This window comes from Elgaria multicarinata, chromosome 3 (genome assembly GCF_023053635.1).
Source record: "Elgaria multicarinata webbii isolate HBS135686 ecotype San Diego chromosome 3, rElgMul1.1.pri, whole genome shotgun sequence".
Lineage (NCBI taxonomy): Eukaryota > Metazoa > Chordata > Lepidosauria > Squamata > Anguidae > Elgaria > Elgaria multicarinata.
In genome coordinates this window covers 92,500,586-92,526,658 of record NC_086173.1, presented here as the reverse complement: position 1 = coordinate 92,526,658, position 26,073 = coordinate 92,500,586, and the positions used below count along the sequence as shown (strand labels likewise).

General features: G+C 40.9%; 1 protein-coding gene across 1 annotated transcript in view; it reads left to right on the top strand.

The window, feature by feature from the left end:
• The window catches only part of GEMIN5 (gem nuclear organelle associated protein 5), a 79,850-nt gene that overhangs the window by 49,201 nt on the left and 4,576 nt on the right, over nt 1-26,073 (top strand). Inside the window, exons 14-26 of the mRNA XM_063121559.1 lie at nt 1,327-1,466; nt 5,427-5,598; nt 6,019-6,246; nt 6,858-6,965; nt 8,396-8,524; nt 9,439-9,534; nt 10,400-10,537; nt 11,024-11,171; nt 17,184-17,303; nt 19,176-19,386; nt 20,598-20,855; nt 21,455-21,617; nt 25,545-26,052. Of these exons, the coding sequence (XP_062977629.1) occupies nt 1,327-1,466; nt 5,427-5,598; nt 6,019-6,246; nt 6,858-6,965; nt 8,396-8,524; nt 9,439-9,534; nt 10,400-10,537; nt 11,024-11,171; nt 17,184-17,303; nt 19,176-19,386; nt 20,598-20,855; nt 21,455-21,617; nt 25,545-26,052 (2,419 nt within the window). The remainder of the gene's footprint in view (nt 1-1,326; nt 1,467-5,426; nt 5,599-6,018; nt 6,247-6,857; nt 6,966-8,395; nt 8,525-9,438; nt 9,535-10,399; nt 10,538-11,023; nt 11,172-17,183; nt 17,304-19,175; nt 19,387-20,597; nt 20,856-21,454; nt 21,618-25,544; nt 26,053-26,073) is intronic.

Below are 26,073 nucleotides of genomic sequence, written 5' to 3'. Positions count from 1 at the left end.
CTCACGATCGGCCACATGCTGGATCTCTGCATGGAACTCCTGGAATCGCCACGACCACCGCTGCAACAGTTGGTTGTGGTTCCGCATCGACTGAAGCCCCAATGATCTGTCTGCAAGATGAATCTCTGGCCCCACACTTACGGTCTAATCTTGTCCAGGGCCCACATGTTTGCCAAACATTGTACCGACAAGTAGTTCTTCTCCCGTTCCGTTAGCTTCCTGCTGAAGTAGGCTACTGGATGCTTAACTCCTTCCAAAGTCTGCATCGAAACAGCTCCAATTCCAACTTCTGAAGCGTCTGAGGCTGGAATGAACTCTTTATCAAAGTTTGGTGCTATCAGCACTGGAGCGGTGCGCAGAGCTTGTTTTAAGAAATCAAAAGCCCTCAGACACTCCTCTGACCATTGGATCTTTTCTGGTCCTTGCTTTGTAACTAGGACAATTGGAGAAGCCCAGGGACTATCAGATGGTTGAACAACCCCTAGTTGCAACATGTCCTGTACTTCTTTCCTAACCGCCTCTAAAACCGTTCCATTCACCCTATATGCAGCTGATCTAACAGGGGAATGAGACCCAGTTTTGATTTCATGTTTTATGAGGTCAGTTCATCCAGGTGTGAGTACTGCTGCAGTATTTCCCAAATTGCTTCCATTAACACAGGAGAGGTGTCATTGTCCCAGCTTATACTCCCAATGCCACCCTCTTCCTTACTTTCCAGCAATAGATCAGACTCACTCACATTCTCCTCTTGGATATAGAATCTGCTCTAAATATACTGTGGGTATATGGGGTGGGTGCTTAATAACTGTAAGGCAGGTAAATAATGCCAAGCTGACGTATTTGGTAGCTAACAAAATAATAAGTTTATTGTTATTTAAAAACTTTAAATCAAAATATAATACTTTCAATCTTGCCTAATCTAAACTCTCCACACACCAACCACCTCCCTCTCTTTACACCAATCCAAATTCCCTAGAATCTAAATTCTTCCTACTTTACAAATAAAAAACACAAGAAAACAAAACCTAAAATACCCTCTCCACAAACTCCCAACACACTCCATATATACACCTCTTCCCCCCTACCTATTACATCATAAACCACGCCCGCTCAGTTCTAACATTCCCTCCTTACCAGACATACTAATCCAGACATAAGCAATATAATCAATTGTGGGGTAACGCCACAGTTCTCTGGCCAAATAACAATATAGTGATGTTTATTCTGTAGTAATGTTTATTTGTAATGTAGTGATGCTTACTCTATGAAATGCATTTAGTGGTATTTTGTCTGGCTGCTTCCAATGTCCGTATATTCTGTCTCTAGAGAACTCCGCAGAGAGGCCTGTGACAATAACTGAGCCCTTTCGGACTCTGGCGGGGCACACAGCCAAGATCACTAGCTTGTCTTGGAGCCCCCATCATAATGGAAGACTGGTATCTGTTTGCTATGATGGCACTGCCCAGGTATGATGATGAAGCTGCTGTAGTTTTTATGCACTGTCACTATTAATCAGATGGATATGGGAGTGAGGAGTGCCTGTTTAGTTTTAACCAGGAAAAGGAAGTGCTGCATTTTGTACATGGGTGAAAATACAGTGCTGTATTTTGTACTTCAGTAAGAACACGGAGTATACAGTGTATTTGTGCCTTATTTGATGTTTACGTAGCATGTGTGTAAATTGTCAAGGTATAGAATATGCCTGCTCTTGTATGTTTTCTAGAATAAAGAACTAGTGCGCACTCTTCACATCTTGGCTTGCCTGCAAAAAATTTAAAAAACAGTTAAAGGGTGTGTTCTGACGACACAGTAGTCAGACGTGTTAATAATGAACTCCATGGTTGACTATTTAGGGGGTACTCCCCACACAACATAATAGTCAACCATGAAGTTGACTATTAACACATGCTTGACTATTGCGTACACCCACCCTCTCTCTGCCCTACCTCCTGAATAGCGAGCGGCACTGGTTCCCATGAGAATCCCCTTTCATGCTGGGTCCCCCCACTGTCAGGACCTGGCATGAAGGGGGTTCCTCATGGGATGTGCCGTACCTGGGGGGTGGAGTGGGGGACTGTGATCAGTGCCACCCCATGTGCTTCCCAGGATGTGCTTGTCCCATCCCTGGATGGGGCACCGAAAATGGGGAGGGTGGGGCGCAAGCATCTCTCCTGTGGCTGCGAAGCAGCAGGAGAGATCTTCCCCACCCCCATTCCTGTGGCTTGCACCCTGCCCTCCCCGTTCTCAGTTCCCCACCCAGGGCTGGGACATTCATGTACTGGGAAGCGCATGGGGCATTGCCAATTGCAGCGCCCCACCCAGGGACGGCATGTGCACATCCCAGGAAGTGCATGGGGAGGCATCGATTGCGGCGCCCCATCCAGGGGCTACCACCATCGGTGGCTACCCATACGCTCCCCAGGGCAGCTGACACATGCCTCTAGAGCCCTGCTTGGCAAGAGCAGCAACAGTTCAGCTGTTCTTCCCTTGTGACTCTGTAAGCATGTGAAATAGTCAACAGAGCTTTCCACATGACAATCAACGATTGTGCAGATAATCAACTGTGCACAGCGTTGATAATTTGCATTAAGAGGGAATGACATGATTTATGGAATAAAGGTTGGTGGATCCGAACATCTTAACAGTCTCTATGCGGATGGCATGCTCTTAATGCTAGGAGACCCATTATGAGCCGCCCCAGCTCAACAATTAGAATCGAATAGATTTGAACAAGTCTCAGGGCTAAGGGTTTATTGGGCCAAATCGGATTTAATGTGTTTAAATATACCTCCATATTTTCAACTTAAGATATCTAAAGAGATTGGCGTTCCCTTAACAAACAAGCAGTTCAGATATCTGGGTGTGTATCTGACTAAGAATCCGGGTAAGGCACTGGGAACTAATTATGGAGTTGTTTGGAAGAACATTTTAATTGATCTTAAAGCATGGTCTAAACTAACACTATCCTTAACTAGTCGCATAGCATCAGTTAAAATGTCAATATTACCTAAGCTGTCATACCTATTCTATGTGCTTCCTATCAAGGTCTCTAATCAAATACCTAACTCATGGCAGAGGAAGGTGGAATTTTTTATATTTAAGAGTAAGCATCCCAGAACTATTAAGGTGCATCGGTACAGACCTATGTCTGAGGGTGGATGAGGTATTCCACTATTTAAAATATATTATGAAGCATATCAACTCCAACATCTGACATTTTTTCTTTTACAAGATGGCCATCCGCATTGGGCACAGATAGATACACTTCTTTTAGATATAGAACCTTCTGAAAGCATCCCATTTTTAAAACGACTATTACAACAAGTGGCTAAGAGCCCAATATCTACTTTTATGGGACCATTTAATGTTTGTAAACGATGGTTGAATAAGTTAATGCCAAATCTTTCTCTACTACTCCCATTATATTGTCATCCAGAATTTATTAGCAATGCAAGGCAAATTAGAGTAGAAGCATTCAAGAGAGCAGGGCTGTATAGAGTGCAGGATTTTTATTATGATAACGCTCCTCTCTCTAGGGATTTGAGGAGAACCCATCTGAAGGCCTCCACTATTACATGGTTGGAGTGATGCCAGGTGGGCACATTTATACAACAATTACATGTTAAGGAATGCACCACCCATCCTTTTACACAGTTCAAACTTTTAATTAAGTCCGCTACAGGTGTCTCAACTATACTCCATCCTTCTTAATTTAGAGATGGGCGGTTCTGAAGGTCTAAAGAAAATATGGGAGTTGGACTGGAGGGCGCAGATTGGTCAAATTTGCTGAGCAAATTCCCATTCAAATCAGTTTCAATGTCAACAAAGGAAACCATGTAAAAGATTTTGCAAAAATGGCATTTAACTCCAGTAAGGGTGGCACGATTAAACAAATCTAATTCGCAATACTGTTGGAGGGGATGTGGAGAGGTAGGCTCTTTTCAGCATATGTGGTGGCATTGTGCTAAAATAAAAGTTTAAAGAAATTGAAAAGATAATGGGGCAAAAAGTTATTAAATTACCAGAATTAGCATTGTTAGGATTATTTCAGGAGGAGAATAAAAAAGTTGAATCTAAACAATTAATAGGATTTCTTTTAGTTGCTGCTAGATTGGTTATAGTCAGCTATTGGAAAGCTTTGGTTGGCGCTACGCTAACAAATTGGTATATTAAGGTTTGGCATGTAGCCTTAATGGAGAAACTGACAAATAAATTGAGATTAGTAAGAGGAACAAGATTCAAAGATACATTTAATAAAGATTGGTATTGTTTCAAAGTATACACAACCTCGTTGGAATGGGAGAATAAAATTCCGAAAGAATTCAAATCCTTTTGGTTGACATAATGAAAGCTACATCTGTTGTGATGGGTTAACTTATCTTCTTTTTTTATTTTTCTGACTTACAAAAAAGAAGAAAATGTTTAAGAGATGAAGAATGATACATATGTGCTTGTATATTTATATATGCATATATTGTAATAGATCTATATTGTAACAGATATAATAGTATCATTGATTTCCTATGAGGGGAGGAGGGGTGGGATAATTATGACCGTTTGTATTTTTATTTCTGTTTCTTATTTCTGCATGTTATAAAAATAATATATATATAAAATTTGCATTGGTTATTTCAGGGAAATAATCAACCGTCATGCAGAAAAGGTTCGCCAGATGACAATAGTCAACAGTTGACTGTTTAAGCGACTGTTGACTATTGTGTTGTCCAAACCCAGTCAAAATGTAGAATTTGTACCCAAGAACAAAATACTATTTATATTTTGTTCTTGCCTGTGTATATAGAGAGTAAGAAGCTAATGTTTCTTTGGCATAGGTTTGAACTTTGCATGAGCCTTGCAGAACCATTGTTTACTGTGTGTGTCCCCATCCCCAAAGTAGAGCTGGGATTGGATCCAGCTTTAAGCTTAATCAACTGTGCTGTGGAAGTGGACTTCCCCAGTCCCTGAAAATGCTTCATGGAGGTTCAGGAGACACTCCTGAATGGGGTGGCGGGGGCGGGAGAATGCCAAAAAAGTTAATAGGGTTCTTCTGTGAGTAGAGCCCTTCTTCTCATGCAAGGCAGGTCCAAGATCCAACTCCTGAACCAGGTTCTCAAGCACTACTCCTCTGAGGGGAGCAATTTGCATTGACCCCTACTTCTTATTTATTTACGTATTTATTTATTACATTTCTCTACCATCCAGTAGCCAAAGGTCACGTTTCACACTGGACAGATTTCTCTCATGATAAGATAGAAGTAAGAAAAATGCAGTAGAAAATGCAACTGACCATTACTGATGGTCTAAATTAAGATTACCGTTCTAGAGTCTCTTTAGAAGCCATAGTTGAGATTTTGGTGAGGAAATCCTGTAGAATCTTAACTGATTTCCTTTAAAAAAAAACACACACACCATGATTTTGTTTGCAGGTTTGGGATGCTCTAAAGGAAGAGCCCTTGCACAATTACCGGGGACACCGGGGACGGCTACTTTGTGTACAGTGGTCACCTGTGGAAGCTGACGCCATTTATACCGGAGCCGATGATTTTTGTGTTCATAAATGGGTAGCTATAAAGCAGGAACACAGCCGTCCTCCCCAAGGTCAGTATAATGTTGATGCTTTGACTGGGGTGTCATGGGAAAAACTAAAACTTGCAATGACGTTTGTCCCGGTGTTTAGATCAGTGTTTGTTAAACGTAGCTTTAGTGATCATCCCTAAGTTAGCAGAAATTGAGGCCTCCTGCAGTATAACAAAGATAAGGGGGTTCTTGTGAGAACATTCCTCCTTTGGATCATGGGTAAAGATCCAAGGAATGGGGCAGCATGTTCCCATAGCATTTCTCTTGCGGGAGAACTCCTGGAAAATTCAAGAACCTGGTTGTGACTACTACCTATTAGTATGATGGATTTGGTTCACCATCTCTTGTATTGCACTGAAATATCAGGAGATTGTGTGTGTAATTCCGGAAGTTTATTTTAAAAACAAGTGGCTCTTTTCAGAACATTGCTGTTTTTAGCAGGTAAAAAAACCATTGAGTTGGAGAAAAAGAGAAGCACTCAAATCAAACTAAAAGCCAAGAAAAAAAAGAAGCCATCAGGGAAGTTGCCTTCAACGCAGGATATGAGTGATTGGCTGAATGGTGGGGAGAACGTGAAAGAGTCTCCTTTGGAGGAAAATGGAGTGTCAGACCAAGAGGGAGTAAAGGAGCAACAGGAGCAGGAGACAGTTGAGAGAATTTCCATAGAAGGTATTTAGCAGATCCCTGCATTTCTATGTTTTACCTGAATCGTCTTCCCAAAGATTTCTCTTGAGTCTTGATTAAGAAAACAAAGCCCCTTCTAGTCTGCAAATGTAAGAATGGACATTCTTACAATTTCTTTACTGGTTTGTACAGCAGGGTTTACCTTTTTGAAAAGTTTTAAAGTTGTTATGAGTAACAGCTACCATGCTTTTATTTTTCTCTCTTAGAAATATGAATACTTGACTTTTGGCCAAAGAATGTTTTGGCTTTTAATTTCAATAGCTATCAAATGAGAATGCATGTTTTTGAAGCAAACTCTGAGTTTTATCTGGTACAGCAAGATGAGCTTATGTGCTCTCGCTACACTTTTTTCCTGATTCTGAAACCAGACAGACTCTTCAGCCTTTTTCTCAGCTCTCTTACAGTTTGTTTGTTTTTAACCAACCTTGAAATCAGAGATCATGAAATGTTTAATAGCCAGTGAGAAGCAGATGAGCATCAGTGCTGTTTTTGCCCAGCATTCTACTTTGGGTTTTTGTGCAGCTTTTGTTTCTGTTTATAGCATGTATGGGGGTGACCATTTATGTCAGGCATAAACATCCTTTTCTTCACTACAGTTCACAAAGATTCGCCTGCAGGTCCATCACTTGCCCACGGGCCAGACGTTCAAAAGCCATCTATGATCCTCAAAACCCCACTTGTGAGGAGGGATCAAATAAAACCAGGTTGGTAAGCATCCTGTGTAAGTATCTAGGTTGATTCTGTAGAGTACAAACAGGTTACTCCTTCTTGGCTTTAAAATGCAAATGCTCTTTCTCCTATTACTAACTCAGCTTTAGGACACCTGAGATGCTCTGTAACTTAAGAAAACCTAGGAAATGATTGTGAGTAAGCATTCAAACATAACTTCACAGGCTCATATATTCTAAGGACACAATCCAGCCAAATGTAACCTCTTTGAAGCTCCATTTATTTCAGTGGAATATATTTAAGTGCTTGCTCCTCTCCCATCAAAATGAGTAGGACATAAAAAGTGCTGAATGTGGGCTAGATTGTAAACTAGGAATTAGAGGTGAGATCCAACATAACATCTAATTCTATATTAATATTTTACCATTTCATGTAAAATGCTACAAACTCTTTTTGTAATGGGCATGTCTTTGTTTATTTGTTTGTTTATTTATTTATTACATTTTTATACCACCCAATAGCTGAAACTCTCTGGGCGGTTCACAAAACTTAAAACCATAATCATAGAATCATAGAATAGCAGAGTTGGAAGGAGCCTACAAGGCCATCGAGTCCAACCCCCTGCTCAATGCAGGAATCCACCCTAAAGCATCCCTGTCATTCACCCTAAAGCTTCCCTGAATCCACCCTAAAGCATCCCTGACTAATAAAACAACCAACAGGTTAAAAACACAAATACAAAATACAGTATAAAAAGCACAACCAGGATAAAACCACGCAGCAAAATTGATATAAGATTAAAATACAGCGTTAGAACAGTAAAATTTAAATTTAAGTTAAAATTAAGTGTTAAAATACTGAGAGAATAAAAGTCTTCAGCTGGCGACGAAAAGAGTACAGTGTAGACACCAGGTGGACCTTTCTGGGGAACTCATTCCACAGCTGGGGTGCCACAGCGGAGAAAGCTGTAAAATATTTCTAAGCCTTTATCAAAGTGAGTGGTGTGCAAAGGCATAAATAAAATAAATCATGCCAATGGAAATACAGTAGGTTAACTAGAATAAACAAGAGGCAAACAGTAGGTTATTGTTTTGATATGGGGTGCCAGAACTATATCCTGTGTTCTAGGTTTTAGAAGTACTGGTCGCCCAGAACTAATCAGGATAGTTTTTGTCCTTTTTCCCATTTTCTTGATTGGCCGAAGTGTTGCTTTTGCTTTTTTAAAAAACATCTGCTACATTTAGGCTGCCACCCTAATCGAGGGAGTTCTGCATTCTAATTCTACCTTCTAATTCTTAAATGATGATATTTAAGATGTTGTAGGAGGAGGTTATTTTTTCCGTCATACGTGTGTCTTTCTCCTAAACCCTGTCATCAACGTGCTTTGAAAATAGATTACTAGAAGCTTGTGGACGGAAATCGCCACTGGTGGCCTAATATGAGATTATGGCAACTCTCTCTACAGGATCAGATGCTTCTGTGAAAAGAAAAAAGTCTCGCTCCATCCTACCTCTCAGCACATCTATGGACCACAGGTCGAAAGAGGAGCTGCACCAAGATTGTTTGAGACTAGCGACTTTCTTACACTCAAAAGGTACAGTTAGAAAAGTAGTAGCTACTCTTTTCCATGCCCGTTTAGAATGTATGGCTGTTGGGACTTTAAAGTGACCTTAAACTTAGGCACCTCATTATACCATCAGCCTGACCCTGAGTTTTCTGCATTATTATTATTATTATTATTATTATTATTATTATTATTATTTATTTATTTATTTATTTATTTATTTATTTATATAGCACCAGACTGAATATATCCATCAAGTGCTTATGCCATGTCACAATCCATGTTGCACACATGTTGCAGTCCGGAATGTGGATGTGATTGTGTAGGACTTGGATGCTAGGAAAAGAAGTTCTGTGATGGTGTATGTGGTCATTAAGAGCTTGTCCACATAGAATATCTCTTCTGTGCAGGGAGTCAGACCTCTCGATCAGCCTTCCCAGCTCGGTACTCTCCAGAGGTTTTGGACTTCCAACTGCTGTCTGCCTCAGCCAGCATGCTCAGTGGTCAAGAATCCTGGGAGTTGTAGTCCAAAACTTCTGGACTAAGTTGGAGAAGGCAGCCCTAGTTTATCATTGGCAGCAGGGAACACTCCCCAGGTCCAGTGCACATCCCCAAAGATCCCATATCTTCCTGTTCATTTATTCTTTGACCCCTGCAGTGGTAGCCTCAAGGGGACCATTCTCTTGATCTCCTGAGCCAAGCAAGCTAGGCCTATACCACTTCCCCCCACCCCTCTTTTTTGTTTCTAGTACTTTTTCCCCTGCCCACAAAAGGGCATATTTGTAGCATAATTTTTGAAACAAACATAGGAATTCGAATTTGAGCAAACACTAAAGAGGAAGGAATTCTATCTTGGCTTCTATGTTTTCCTTTAAGCTGAAAACTAACCCTTGCTTACATTTTAATAAAAAGGTAATCTTGGTTTTTATTTAACATCCTTGTAGATCTGAATGAGGATTTACCCTCTCGTTCAAGGGATCCTGTCCATTTGGGGCTATTCACAGATAGGCCTGCCCTGTACAAGATGATGGAAGCAGAAGGTTAGTCCTTGATTTCGGTTTTTCCGCTTACTTTAGAGTAAAACTGAATGGAAAACATTATGTGATACCTTGATATTTGTGTGGCTGTAAACATATGCTAAGGGTTCAATCCCATGTATATTTAGACAAAAAAAAGTCCTACAACTCCCAGCATTCCTCAGCCAACTAGTTGTAGGACATTTTTCTGTCTAAACTTCCATAGGATTGCACCTAAATTTTGGAATATGGTTTGTAACAAAATTTGATCGCTTCTACTGAATCACTGAGCTGTCAACAAAAGAAACAAGTTCCTCTAACGCTTTCTCTTTCATAGGTTAGTTAGGAGGTTGACTGAAGTAAGTTGTGCCGCCACACAATTAATGGCTTTGTAGATGCGAATCAAAGTACTGTTTCGATCGGTGTCTAGAACTCTGTAAAATCCAAAGTAGACCTTGAAACACCAATATATATTTGCTAGCAATCCAACTCATTCAAGCCAGACTGCCATAATCTTAACTGCTGGAGCTTCTGGGTAGCTCCTTAATGAGAGCGGTGCCGTATTAAATGCATGTGAAATTATCTAATACACATTCTAGTTACAGAAAGTAAGTGGTGGTTGGTTTGCTATATAGCATGAGTTAGCAGGGAAATCTAGAAATGGTCACTATTAAACCTGTATTTTGACAGCACAATATATACAATCACTCTGAGTCAATAGTACTATGAAACTGAGGAGCTGACAATTGTCAGCCAATGTAAACTCTGTTCTAAAACAGTTTTATGAGGATTTTATCTTTGTTATTGATCTTTTGTTGTATGCATTGTTCAAAGCATATTATCCGTAACGCTTGCACCAAACCAAGAAGCATCTTTTGTTTCCCAACAGGAAAAAGCCACTTAGAGAATGGACACCCAGAGTTATTTCAGCAGCTCATGGTGTGGAAAGGAGACCTGAAAGGTGCCCTCCAGACAGCTGCAGAAAGAGGAGAGTTAACAGATCAACTGGTGGCCATCTCGCCAATGGGTAAGTCTAGCATCCACAGACTCTTGTACTTTGCTGTGAAACAGGCACAGCAATACCTGGTCACCCAGTTAGTCTAGTAGATAAAGGTATGCTGTAGGGTGGATTCCTGCATTGAGCAGGGGGTTGGACTCGATGGCCTTTTAGGTCCCTTCCAACTCTACTATTCTATGATTCTATGAGCTCTTGGAATAGGAAGAGCTGGGTTCAAGCCTCTAGCTCAGTAATGGACTTGCTGGATGGTTTTGTGGAATTGATGCCTTTTGCACCTCTATGATAATTCTAAAGCATTTCCCTTGCCCCAATTACTAAGAATCCTTTATTGGTTCTGCACTGCAGGACAAGAATGTTTTTATTATTATTATTATTATTATTATTATTATTATTATTATTTATTTCTTCTTGCAGGGAGTTTTTTCTCACATGTGCTCACTTCATTCTTGTTGTATTCTTGTTTATTGTTACTTTCCTCCCCCCCCCCCCCTTTAGCTGGCTATCAAGCCTGGGCATGGACAGTGGAAGCCTTTGCAAAGCAGCTGTGTTTTCAAGAACAGTACGTCAAGGCTGCCTCCCATCTCCTCTCTCTCCATAAAGTGTATGAGGCTGTGGAGCTGCTGAAACTGCATCACTTTTTCAGGTCATCACTCTCCTATTGTTTTTATCCGTTTCGGAGTACAGAGATAAGAATCTCTCTGTGTGTAGGAGGAAGCACTGGGGCTGTAGCATCAGTTTGCCTCCTCTTACAATTGAAGAAGTGGTAGGGAATTGCAGAATCAGAATATTGAAACAGCAGAGATCGTGATATAAAAAATTACCTCTGTTTTGATACCTGACTGACATTTTTAAGCATGTTGTAAATTTATTCTACAGTCTCGTTTACTGATATGAAAGATGTGTGTGTGTCTGTTTCCTAATAATTGCTTTTTGCATAATACTCAGATCCATTTCTTTATTCCAGCTGTTTTTATCTTAGAATCAAATTCCATCCTACTCTTTTCACTTCTGTTTGTGGTACATGTGTTCTGTTGTAGTACATTTTCCAGTTACACAAAGCCAGCCAGCTTCAAATGTAGGGCAGGGAAATTATTTTGAAATGTTGGAAAATGTAATTATGAACTAAACCAGGATTACTTCAAATGTTAGTATATAATAGGGCTGTGCACCATTTCGGATCCAAACCCTGAATCCGAAACGGATAGGGGTGTTTTGGACCGATCCGAAACGGCACAGCAGAGCTCCGAAACGGTTTGGAGCCATCCGAAACTCTTCGGAAGTATTTGGAGCTTAGGATGCGTTTTTAGCTCAAACCGTTTTTTCCTATAGGGTTTCATTGGTTTTTAAAGACGTCTAGAACTTTGTTATTTTTAAAGATACTAACCTCAGAGTTGGTCAGGTTATAGATGGCGTTGTGTATGTCCTGCGTATATAATGTTCATTTATATCTGTTCAGTGGTTTTCTCGGCATAATTCTTTTTAAAAAAGGTTTAAAAAGGAGGGGGGAGAAGGAGTTGGCAGCGTGATGGACAGCTTCATCTCCCAATCGCCCTGAACACTCCACTACTGTATCCCCCAAGCCTGCTCATGTTTTTCCAGCAGCCTCCAATCACAATGTTGGAGGAGGGCTTAACAAAGGGCAGATCATGAGATATTTTCCTCATCCCCTCTTTGTGGATTTAGGAGTTGTGGTAGAAAGACTGGTTTTGTGGAGCTATTGGTGAAGGAGGATTTTTTGGAGAGTAGTTTGCTTTGGTCTTTTATTCTTCGCTTTTGCTTTCCCTGTTCTCTCTGTTTTGCCTTTCTTTTATTCTGCTCTTTATATTATATTAACTTCAGTTTTTTCCTCTTGAGTGTGTGTCTGTTTGCTGTCCCCCTTATTCCAGCCAGGCCTCCTTTCCTTTGTAAACCCCTGTGTTTGTGTGTTGTTGATTCTTTCTGCTCATCTTTCTTATACAAACAAAACAAAAAATATATTTTAAAAAAGTTTGAGCCTTTCTCTCACTGTGTGTGTGTTTGTGTGTGTGTGTTCAATTGTTATCCTGTTCTTTAAAAAAAACAAAAATATAAAAAATATTCCATCATCCTCTTTCTCTTCATTCTGATCTTTCTATCATTCTCTGTGTGTGTGTGTGTGTTTTGTTGTGTTGTGTTGGGCTGGCTGTGTATTATAAAGCAGGCTGTTTACACAAGCATACAAGACACAAGTGTGAGGGCAAAGCACAACACAATTACATTACAGAAATTGTGATAAATATTAATCAAAAAATGAAACGCAGCAACAGACCTATGTGCTTGAAAATTGCCATGCATCAAGCTCTTCTGAAGACCTACTATGGTGCTAATTTCCAGGTCTGTATCTGTAATTTCATTTCTTTTTGGGGGGGAAACTACCTTTCAAGATACTAGTCCTTAATGAAGTTTGAGTTGTAGAAATTCACTAAAATTCAGGGGATGAATCAATATGCTTCAAACTTGGGGTAAATGCTGTTAGGGCATGCCTGAAGGAAGGGTAAAATCTTGGGTAGACATCTGGCAACCCGGGCATAAATTTTGTAGGACGCCATTTTGTTTTGGGCATATATGGGCAGTAGCTAATACTGAATTTCATAATATTCTGTTCTTGTCAGTATACCTATACTAAATACAGCAAAAAAAATTTGGATTCCTTATACAATTTCCTATATAAGACTATTTTTACTTCTCTGGGACCTTTCACTGTGAATATTCAAGGAGAAAACACAGGGGAAAAACACACGATGGTAATAGAATACAATGTATTGAAGCATGACAATGAAATTATAATACATAAAAAAGAATGGTCATTTTAAGTACTTTAAACATGTTCCTGAATGTCATAAGACATTTTGCATTTGCAAAAGGTTGTACAAGAAACATTGTTTTTGCAGCACCGGCATCGTTTGGTAAGATAGCTTTTGCAACTACAGGTAATAATCCCATCTTCAGGTAGCTCAATAATGCAAGGGTCTGGCGTGAGTGTTGAGTCATCAGCACATATCGTCCATCTGAAATCCGTTGGGGCTAATGATTTGTCCATCGTCAGCACTGTAGAGAGCATGAGTATACCATGTAAAATGATCTTTTCATGTGACCTTGCAATGAAGAGCTTGTGCAAGGTAAGCCTTGTATGTTTGGAATAGTAGCTTTGGTCATTATTTCCAATCGAAGTGTATCAAATGTCTTGCACACTGAACGTGGTTTTAGAACCTTCACCAAGTATTCCTTGGCTAGCTGAAAGGATTCAGTGCTTGGTGGAAAACGCCAAGCAAAGTTGTGCAGATATTTTTCTGGTTCTGCTTTGAGCAATGACACTTTGGTGCCTATCTCACTGGTCACATCAGACCCTCTCAGAAAATGGGCAGCAAGAAGGATGTTTGTGGTAGTACCTATCTTGTCCACAAGAGTATGAATTGGTATAATATCTGTTGATGCCTTTCTTATCCACAGTTCAGAGAGTCCATTATCATTAAGAAACCTGTAGAAATGAATGAGTAACACAAAGACATCTGTGTCGTTTGACAACACAACAAAACACTGCAAGCCTTGTTTAACGGCATGGAAAACGTGAGGAATAATATGGAAGTCGGCCTCCTCAATAGTTACTTGAAGAGTATCCTTGATTTCTGTGAAGCTTCCACCTTTTATTGCTAACACAGGAGTAGGTCCACTTTCAAGCAACAGACCACTAAGGATAGTTTCCCATTGTCGATCAGATACCGTCTTCAGAAACTTGCTCAGAGCATCTTGAATAAAACTTTTATTGTCAGCTGACGCCCAAAATCTTTCCATCTGCTCAGGAAGTTTTGTATTGGTAGCAATGGAAGTCAACTGTAGTGGTTGCACAGAAGATCCTCTTTCTCTCTCAGCAGTTTTTATTGACGTTTGAAGGTTGCTGTCAAAAACGTAATCAACACGACTGAATATACAGATGGCGTTCACATTATTGTCAAGGATTGTAAATAGGTCTTCAAATGTATCACTTCCCTTAACTGGCAAGTTTCACAACTGATTCATGACATCAACAACCACACAGGTTTTCAGGGTATGTTCTTTTTGGAAATTTCTGAGATCTGGGGTTTCTACTTTTTTTTGCCAACTCAGACATGAGTTGAGATTTCACGGGCTTGGTAGTAGCACCATTCTCATCTAATAATGAAGAAGGTGACAAATCGTAGGTTAGAATTTCTGCCATTGTCATTCCTCTCTCTTGGCAATATCAACTTTTCTCTGAACCATCAATTGATCTTTGATGACATTTTTCACAGTTTTTTCTTTTTTCTTCATGTGTTGTGTTAGAATTAGAAAAGTGGAGAGTTTTTGCTGGTGAACAACTGCCGATAGTGGTTTTGAGCGGGTTATAAACCTTTCCTCTCGAAACAAGAAGAAAACTTCTTGTGCAGTTGTCAGAAATTGGAGCATCTTCTGGGCGTTCAATGCTGGAACAAATTCATTGGTTAGAATGTTGTGAAGCTTAACTTCACCTTTAACAAGGTATGGGTTTTCTCTGCTTTCAACATACTGGAGCATCTGTTGGATGTTGGTTTCCATTCTACTTCTGAGGCTTCCTCTTAATTCATGATGCATTATCAGCTCATAGTCAAATGGTTTAATGTTCATCAGCCCTTGAAATGTTTTTCTTATGAGGAGGATTTCATGATAAGCAAGCAATTTTACTTCTATATTTGTAAGTGAATCTTCTCCAGCTTGTTTGTTCGCATAATCACAAATCTCACTAAGTGTTAGACCATAGCCACGATCCAAAATGTCTTGAAGAAGTGGTTCCATATCCTCTATTCTGTGGCCTTTGTTTTGCGTTTGTTGTTCATTCTTCAGCTGACTTTGTCTTTGTATCTTTGGAGATACGCTTCAAGACAAAGCTTGTGGTAGTATAAATCTGCTCCAAACACCGAAGATCTTGTATACATCATCCTTGAATAACAGAGTGGCTTCAAGAAATGTTTGAGCACGATTGGTTCCACTTATTCTATTTTTTTCTTTGTTGTTCCTGTGTTTCTGTTTTCTACAAATAATACACAGAAGATTTGTAGGATCCACCTTAGGCGATGGCTGGTTATGAGAAACAACATCACCTCTCAATATTTTGCATGGCTTTAGTGCTGAATCTTCCACTTTGTCTACATTTGATTGTTCGTGTTGTTTGGCTTCATTTTCTTTCTTTTTCTTCAGTAATGTTTTCTTTAGTGTGTAGGATTTATAACACTCATTTGAACAATGGTACACGAACTCACAATCACGTCCAACGAGACTGATGTGTTTAAAAACATCATCTTGTCGTATTTCAGCTGCAGCCAAGATTTTTTGTCTTCCTTCTGTTGTAGTTGTTGTCTTCCCCTTGTTGTGTTTTTGGCATATAATACATTTTGAAATGTCCGCATCTGTTGAAGTTCCACTCGCTCAGCACAGAGGTAGGCCAACAATTTGCTTGTTATCCCCCATTTCATTTAGTCAGTCTGAAACAAAATTCACATGAGTTAAATATTTTGTACATGGAAATTCATACAGACGGTGACCATAAGACCCGTAGGAATTTTTAGGTGGACTTGTTTTCTCCTCAAATGCTGTTATATTATAGTTGTACATCAAAATATAAATATCTTTTGTCGGGAAATAACTAGATAAAATTTTAAAAAATGGTTTTAATACTAGCAAAGTAGAGTCAAAACAGTCAAAATATTCACAGTGGAAGGTCCTAGAGGAGTAAAAATAGTCTTATCTAATAGGAAATTGTATAAGGAATCCAAAAAACATGTCGTATTTAGTATAGGTATACTGACAAGAACAGAACATTATGAAATTCAGTATTAGCTACTGTGCGTATATGGCCAAAACAAAATGGCGTCCTACAAAATTTATGCCCAGGTTGCCAGATGTCTACCCAAGATTTTACCCTTCCTTCAGGCATGCCCTAACAGCATTTGAAGAGAAAACTTATCCAGCTCAAAATTCCTTCGGGTCTTAGGGTCAGTGACTGTATTATAAATTGATGAATCTCTCACAGCAGGCCATTCCACAGTCTGGGGGTGGCAGAAGAAAAGGTCTTCTGGGTAACAGTTGTCAGCCTAGTTTTGGCTGACTGGAGTAAATACTTCCCAGAATGTGTGGGGCAGATTGTACAGGGGAAGGCGATCCTGCATCTAATCTGGACCCAAACCATGTAGGGCTTTAAAGGTAATAACCAACACTTTATACTTTGCCCAGAAACTAATTGGCAGCCAGAGGAGTGATTTTTATGTGGGTGTAATATTGTTACCTATATAAGTCTTTTATATTATCTTATATCTACTAAGACACATTTTTTTCAAATGAAATCATCCACTTATTCATCAAGAAGTCAACAGCTGTTAAGTAATCAAGGGATGTGAGACCAGTATGTATGTGTGAACTGAATCTATGCCTGTAAAATGCACTCTGCCTGTAACAGTACTGCTCCTAAGATCAGGTTAGAGTACCGTTCTTAATTAGGATGCTGAGAGGTTCAACTAATTTGGTGAAACCAATTCCAGATCATTATTGGGGTCAGCTTCTTTTTGAAGTGAAGCAGAAATATGCTTGAACATCCTAGTTTATGCACTTGAAATCTTAAAAGATTTTTCTCTTCTCTCATTTGCCTCAGGGAAGCTATTGGAATTGCCAAGGCTAGGTTGCAACCTGAAGATCCGGTTCTGAAGGATCTGTACACCAGCTGGGCAGCAGTGCTGGAGAAAGATGGGCATTATTCCATGGCAGCCAAATGGTATTGGTGCTAGCAAAATGTTTTTGTTTCAGTGATCCTGTTCAGATGACACACTAAGCCACTGTGGTTAAGCATTTTGAGCTAAACATTATGGCTTAGCGGGTCATGTGAACCATTCCTAACCATGGTGGCTACATAACCACAGTTTAAACATGCTCACCAACCATTTGCTGCAAAAGGGTTAGTGGCATAACCATGGCTTAGTGTGTTGTCTGAACAGGCCCACAAAAAGCTGTTGTAAAATTAATAACCAAAGTTCCCTAAAGAATTGGAGGTGGGGACCCTTCCCTTGGCATCCCACATAAGACTCTGGAGCAAGTGATCAGTGGATGTTGCAGAGTGCTATAGAGCTATAGAGCTTTGGAAAATGATGGTGCATAGATTTGGGAGTGTCGTTGCTAGCTAGTGCTGTTTATTTGCACCATTCTAGAAATGCCTAGTCTTTTTCTATCCTCATGAGATGTGGCCATGGTGGATATTGCTCTTCTTTGAATCACTTGATTGGATTTATGCCCTAAGTAACTCACCATGAGTTTCCCTCTAAGGTTTAAGGTAGGCATAGAGAACCTCTAGCCAGCGGGCCAGCCTACCAACCCCAGTCTCTTCCCTATCTTCAGGCAGGGAGAAGCTCTCACCTTTGAGCAGCTGCTGATCAGAGATAAAAGTTTAATTCTGAGTAGTTGCTCCCAAGGCCTTTTCCCAATTGGAAATTGGCATTTGGACTGAAAAAAGATTCCCCACTCCAGATTAGAGGGATGATAATGCCTTGTTAGCATAGCCAGATGATATTTATCTTTGTCTGTAAACAGTCCGGTTTGTATATATGATCTTAGATCTCATTTTGACATTTGGAATTGGAGATATGTTAGCAGCACTCCTTAGTGTATAAGCAGTAAGTGATTTCTTTCTGGCTGCGTTCGGACGACATAATAGTCAACGGTTGATTAAATAGTCCACGGTAGACTAAATAGTCCACCATTGACTATTGTGCCATCTTTCGGGGGGAAACCACGGCACGGTTGGTTGTTTCCCATTCAGTGGGGAGGTCGGAGAGGGAGAGCAGAGACAAATAGCCAACTGTGTGTGATTAGTCCACTCTAGGGATGACTGTTAGCATGTTGCGTTCAACACAACATGCTAATAGTCATCCATGAAGTGGACTATTCACACAGAGTTGGCCATTGCATTATCCAAACGCACCCAATAGTCAATGGTGAGTTAATAGTCAACTCCACAGTTGATTATCGAAGATGTACTCCCCAAATGACATGATTATAATCAACCGTGGTATGGATTAAGGCCAGCGTTGAGTTGACTAGTAATCAATGGTGTGTTTGATCGACATATCTGCCACCCTCTCTCAGTCCTCCCATTGGTATCCCATCAGCCATTGCAAGTTCTGCTGGCTGGATTAGAGTATCCAGCCAGTCACTCTTGGCTGGATCAATCTTGAGTGGATTGGTCACTCTTGCCAGGGGACCCTATAGTCACCCAAAATAAACAACTATGTGATGAAATAGTCAACTGTGCCCGACATACGACATGATAACTAACAGTTGTTGAAATAATCAAGTCTGCACAGTATTGGTTATTTATGTTGGTTATTTTGGCCAAATAACCAACCATGGTGTGAAAAAGTCCCGACAGACGACTATTTAACCCATCGTTGGTTATTGTGTCGTTCGAACCCAGTCTTTGAGTCACTTAGTACCTCCTAAACCTGCTCTGATGTAGAAGCAAGTACTTTAGAGATTACAAATAGAGCAAAAAGGACTTAGGATGCCAAAAGGTCTTGAAAGGCAGTGTATTGAACAAGCTTTGAACTGAGAATTTCCTTCAACCCAACTTTTTGTATTAATGGTTCCTTTTCAGTTACCTGGGAGCTGCCTCTCCCTATGATGCAGCCAAAGTACTGGCTAAAAAGGGAGACACCACATCCCTTAAGGCTGCTGCTGAATTGGCTCTGATAGCTGGAGAGAAAGACCTGTCTATGACGTTTTCCCTCAGATGTGCCCAGGAGTTTCTGTCTTCCAAAAACTGGATAGGGGCACAAGAAATCCTCCAGCAGCAAGACAATTTGTTGGTCAGTGGGCATAATCATTATTATTATTAATATTGTAAAATTATTGTTACTGTTACTGTTATTAAACTCCTAGCTACTAACTCATTTGTTACACATCCCTTGCACAATCCTAAGGATGTGTGTTCAGAGGGAAGGGCTGCTGACTAATTAAACGTTGTAATTGGGTGAGCGATAAGCAGGCATTGAAATGCCCTTCAGGCTATAGGGTGAGCTTTCCTTTCTCCTTGCCTGACTAGCAGTTTGTGGCGGTTGGCCAACAGGTAGAGCCAGGGAGTACATTCCTCTTCCTTCAGCAGTCCTTCTGTCCATCGGAGCCAAGTGTTCTTTCTGGCACAGAGGGAGAAATGAGCTCCCAGCAATTGCTCCTTCTCTGGCCAATGGATGGGTCAGGCCGGTCTCCCCATTGGCTTGATGTTGTTCCTGGGAAGCAAGAGGTGCAGCCTCCCAGTGGCCCTAGTTTCCCTGGTGGGTGGCAGAAAGCCAGAGTCTGCTTCCCACCTGCTCTCTGCTCCCAGGTCAACTCAAATCATTTACACTCAATCATACAGCATGGACACCTTCTTCCTATATCAGCTATTGGGCAGGATAGAAATATAATAAATCAATACATTTCAAACTGAAACTTGTTCTGGCAACTGTTAACATTTGCTTCTGAAGTGTTCTAGGCACTTATTTCTGTTATCAGTGCCTGTTTGTGGGACCGGAGAGAGAGAAAGAGAGACAAGCATGAATGGCTTGTTCAGTAAATATATTACTATTATTAATAATAATACATTTATTTATTTATTACCCGCCTTTCCCTTTGGATCGAGGCAGGGAACAACATTAGTACAAGAATCAACACATTTAGAAATTCTTGATTAGAACATTGGTAACTTGATTTTTAAATGGATATTTCATTGTGTCGTTTTTCTTCGTGATCACAATTTGAAGCCGTCTATCTGGTGGAGTATCTTTCTTGGATGAGCAGAGATAATTTTTTTCTAAATATCCTGAGGCTCGCTCTTTCTTTCTTTCTTTCTTTCTTTCTTTCTTTCTTTCTTTCTTTCTTTCTTCACTTTTACAACCTTACATTTATACTTTCAACCACTTAAACACATTTGAATGTATTGTGTCAAGTGTTACGAGGAATATTCTTTCTCAATCTAGGTTTGTTTTCGTTGTTCTTGTTTTAAAACTTGTTTATGTTTTGGTGTCCTGTTCGTTTACAGGGGCACAGATTGGTGTTCTGTCTGAACGAATTGCTTCACAAAAGCCTTAGTGAACAGGATCTGGTGGAAAATCGAGGCCCGTCCGCACCTTGCTATCACAGCTGGGCAGCGAAGCAGGACTGTTCTTTCATAGAAATGGTGATCAGTGTGTGGCAGAGCATATTTGGTGTGAATACTGCTGAACAGTCACAAAACTTATTTGAACAGCTGAGAACTCAGGAATATCCTACTACGACTAGCAATACTCATCCCAGGCAGGTAATTTGTCCACGAGCTCTGAATATAGTCTTTAAATGGGGAGACTGGGTGAGTGAATATGGTGTCAACTTAATTTGTGGTTGGATGGCTAACAATAGTTCTTCATTCATTCAGCAGTGCATTCTTAAGAAGTCCTACATATCGCAATGTTGAATACATTATGTGCTTTGAGAAAGTTTGCATCAATATTCGTAAGAGCAACAAAATGGACGCATTTTCACTTTAAAACATGGTATGTGCCTTGTTTTAACGTGAATTTGCACTCCCCCAGAGCTTCTGGAAGCACAATTATCCATTAAAACAGGCCGTGCCTTGTTTTAAAGTGGAAATGCGGCTTTCTTGCCCCTGCGGAACTGCTACCAAATTTTCACAGCAATTTAGCAGCACCAGTTTCAGGCAGGGGGGAGGCTACGGTCCACAGTTAGTTCCAGGAAGTTGCCCACTCCTGATGTAGACAATGGGCCACTTCCCTGTAGTCCTTACAGCAGGCAGTGGTTGGTAGCTAGTCTCAGATGTTTATTTGTTTGTTTTCCCTCCTTGTGAAGCGTGATCTATGGAAACCTTTGCATTTTCACAGTTCCTTTCCTTTCGTTCTCTAGCTCCTGTTCCATATTTCTCATGAACTGACCCTGGCATTTCTGAGCCTTCAGGCAGCTTCATGGGAGGAGGCCGTGAAAGCTATGCTTGGAGCTGTGACCCGCACCTACAATGCTGGAAACTTCCGTCTTATGCAAGAAATCTGCAACCTTCTCCTTCCTACAGGTAAAGCCACATTCCTCCTTTGACTCAGTTTTCACATAGGTCCATGGAAATACATCAAGAGCTGTATTCTCCAGCATGCACTGACTCCATCCCACCCCCTCAGAAAACCTGCTTCAGAGAAGACAATCTGATGACATTTTAGGGCAACTTTTTGTTTTTCTTGGATCCAACCACCTTTCTTTCATCACTTCTGTCTCTGTTCTGTGTGTGAAATGGCCTGATGCTGGTAGAACTTTGTCCCTTGACCAATGCTGTGGCACAGAGACTCTGCACTCCTTCCTCTTGCTTTCACGTACAAGGAGAGAGGACATAAAATCTCAGCTTTGGTATTTTCCAGCATCCTGTCCTCCACTTTCTATCTGATGGCAGCCTAATAATATGTAGGACAAAGGTGTTTGTTGTCACAGGCTACCGGATGGCAGCAGAGGATGATTTATCAGGAGCCTCCATGTGGCAACACCGATGTGGCACAACTTTTCTAAGAATGCTTCTGGGCCAACATGGGGCTCAGACACGTTCTTGGAACTAAACATGGTACTGGAGCCCAGTGTGTCACTCTGCAGAACCACCAGTTCACTGTTTGTTTTTCATATATGAAAAACAATTATAAAAACCTCTCTTAAAAAGAAAGACCGGATCAGAGGACCTGGTGGGCACCAATGAAGGTCACCACTGGGTGGGGTTCCCAGGGCTAGAGGATCTCTACAAGATCTCTATTTAAATCCAGCAAAACTATGTAGAGTCCTCCCAAAAGTTTCTAAAGCTTCTGCTTCCATAGTAGAATACCAATTGCCACCCAGAGCTATAGCCATTGGCATCGTCCCCAGACACAGTATTTGGCTGAAGTGCCCCTTCCTTGGGTGGACCGGCCTCTCCCATGCTACCTGGTCCTCAGCAAATGCATTCATAAAACCCTAAACCTTAGATTTCTGTTCCTCCTCATAAACAACCTTTGGGAGTCGAGTGTCGCCGAACACTCTCCATAATGAAACAACTGCTCATTTGACCCAGTCTCTCACAATGCTTTTTTCTCTCCTGGCCTGGAGACCCTCCCAAACCAACAGACAAAGACATACTGGCACTTACTCTGAAGGTTTCTTCTTACTAGGGGTCTCCAGTTCCTGCCATTGCTTACCTTCAATGGCTCTATTCCCCAAGGAATGTCTCCCCTCTTATTTTCCTATATATCATTGTTAATTCCTGATTTAACCTGCCCTTTACCATAAGCTTGGTTGCGTTTCCAGGGGGCAAAAGTACCAAAACTTAAATGATATAATTCTTGCTTCTTGAGCTGGCAAGAGGTATAAAGGCTGGCATGGAGGCCCTCCACACCCTAACAAAAAGAAACGGTAACGGTAAGTGCCCACGTTTCTTTTCCATGTTTGGGACACAGCAGTTTCCCATTTTATCCATATATGTCAGCTTGTTCCGAACCATAAATAGAAATCTGAAATCTCCCCCCCTTGTATGTGAGAGGGGACAGAGAAGCACTCAAGCCCATGACTTGCTCTGGCTTGTTCTTTTTCACAACAGACATGGTCTTGATTTTAAAGGAAGCAAAAGCTGAGTGTACTCCGGATTTTAGGAAAGCTGATTTTAATAAACTCAGAACTATGATAAGTAAAGTCCCATGGCAAGTAGCCCTAATGAGAAAAGGAGTCCAAGATGGGTGGGAGTATTAAAAAAAGGAAATCTTAAAGGCACAATTACAAACAATTCCAACAAGGAAAAAAGATAGAAGACAACTGAAGAAACCAGTGTGGCTCCACAAAAAGTTTAGAGATGACCTAAAAACAAAAAAGGATACATATAGGAAGTGGAAGGAAGGCCAGGCTACAAAAGATGAGTAGAGACAGGTAGCACTGAAGTGCTGAAATGGCATCAGGAAGGCTAAAGCTGAGAATGAGCTGAGGTTAGCGAGGGATGCTAAAAGCAATGAAAAGGCTTTCTTCAGATACGTGAGTAGTAAAAGACAGAGGAAAAATGGTGGTTCAACTGCTTAATGAAGATGGCAAATTGGTAACAGATAACAAAGAAAAGGCCCAAGTGCTCAATTCCTACTTTGGCTCAGTCTTCTCCCAAAAGCGGGTCCATGATCCCCCTGGAGAAAGTGAAGCAGAAGTTGAGGGAGCAGGATTGCAGTATGAGATTGATAAACAGATGGTCAAGGAACACCCAATTTCTTTGAATGAGTTAAAATCTCCAGGGCCCAATGAACTGCATCCTAGAGTAATGAAGGAGCTAGCAGAAGAACTGTCAGAACCACTGTCTATTATCTTTGCAAAATCATGGAAGACAGGTGAGGTGCCGGACGACTGGAGGAGGACTAACGTTGTCCCTATCTTCAAAAAGGGCAAAAAGGAAGAACCTGGGAACTACAGACCAGTCAGTCTGACATCCATCCCTGGGAAAATTTTGGAGCAGATTGTAAAGAAGTCAATCTGTAAACACCTTGAAATCAATGCAGTGATTACTAGAAGCCAACATGGATTTGTCAGGAACAAATCCTGTCAGACTAAACTGATCTCATTTTTTGATCGGGTAACCTCCCTTATGGACTGTGGGAATGCTGTGGACGTCATATATCTTGATTTCAGCAAAGTTTTTGGACAAAGTGCCCCGTGATATTCTGATTAACAAACTAGCTAAAAGTGGTCTGGATGGAACAACCATTAGGTGGATTCATAGTTGACTACAGAATCAGACTCAAAGAGTGCTTATCAACGGTACCTTCTCAAACTGGGGAGAGGCAATGAGTGGGGTACCGCAGGGCCCAGTGCTCTTCAACATTTTATGAATGATTTAGATGAGGAGGTGCAGGGAACGCTTATCAAATTTGCAGATGACACAAAATTGGGTGGGATAGCTAATACCCTGGAAGACAGACGCAAACTTCAAAGTGATCTTGATAGGCTGGAGCGCTGGGCTGAAAACAATTCAATAGGGATAAATGCCAAGTTCTACATCTAGGAAAAAGAAACCAAATGCACAATTACAAGATGGGGGATACTTGGCTCAGCAATACGACAAACGAGAAGGATCTTGGAATTGTTGTAGATCACAAGCTGAATATGAGCCAATAGTATGATGTGGCTGCAAACCAGGAGGTAGTATATCACACTTGTCTGTGTGAAAATAAAACTTTGTGTCTGAGTATTTCATCCATGTTTCATGTGAAATACAATGCCAGAGTAACTGCATGCTTGGGATGCTGTGCTCTTGCAACATGGGTTCTCGCATGCTAGGTGTTCATTTGCCTCTCAGGGTTGGTTTATCACATAATTGCTCATCCAGTTAAGTCTTGAGAAGGTGTGCAAGCTATGCAGTGCAATCCTATCCATGTTTCCTCAGAAGCAAGTTCCATTATGTTCAGTGGGGCTTACTTCCTAATTGGGTCTAGTTCATTGATCAGGTGTTAGGTGCGCATGTAATTGTTTCTGGAAGCTATCCCCCCCCCCCCCCCCCGGGTTTTGTTCCCATAATAATGAATGAAAAAAACTTTTAAAATTGGTTTTTCCTTCTGAAAATGAGTGATACCTATTGCTTCTTTAAAAATAGATGGTACCTTTATTCTTCAGTATCACCCCAAAACATTTCTGGTTGTGTGCACTTTTATTTAAATTAAATAAAATTGATTTAATAAAAGGTAGAGGACTGCTTCTGTCATTCTTGTTCTATATGTTGACATGGATTATCAGGGTACTGTTTAGATGAATTCTGTCTACAGGATTTGAAGCCATTTTGTTAACTTAACCCTTCATGCCTCAGATCTTTTCCCCCAAGACTTTAAAACAGTCTGTAAGTGTGTTCTCAGCAGTGAATTCACTTCTCCAGGATAGAATTGGGATTTCTTGATGTAGAACTTCTGTTTGGGAGAGAGGGTGAGGTGTACAAAGCTTCACGCTGTTTGTCTATTTTGTTTGGCAGGCTGTGACCATCTGGGAGACAAGCTGGACAGCACAAACTCACAAAGCATGGCCACTTTCAGAAGTTTAGAGGCTTTTGTGGCTTATGGGCAGCTGTACCACCTGTGGTGGAACCTACCTGCGGATCCTCTGGTCTCAGCTTGCTCTCCCAAGGGGTCCCCACTTAGCCAGAGCAACACTGAAAGAGCCTCTTTGCCTGCCGAAACCGCAAGTGATGTTGAAGTGAAGATGGAAGATCCCATTTGCAAAGGGCACAATAATGACACTCTCTCGGAAACTGACTCAGCAGGCAACTCCAGCCTCTTAACAGAAAGACAAGTGAAACTAAGGGGCTGTCGAGTGCTCCTTTCGGAAGAATATGCTTTAATCCAGAGTACACAGAGGGATATCTCTCAAGTTCAGCAGACTTTGGCAGACTTGATCTGCCAGCATCAGAAAAACAATTTCCACCAAAGTGTCAGCAACAAGCAGGATTTAGAAGCGGAATCCCTGATTAGTCAGAGTCAGAAGTAAGACTTATTAAACATTTA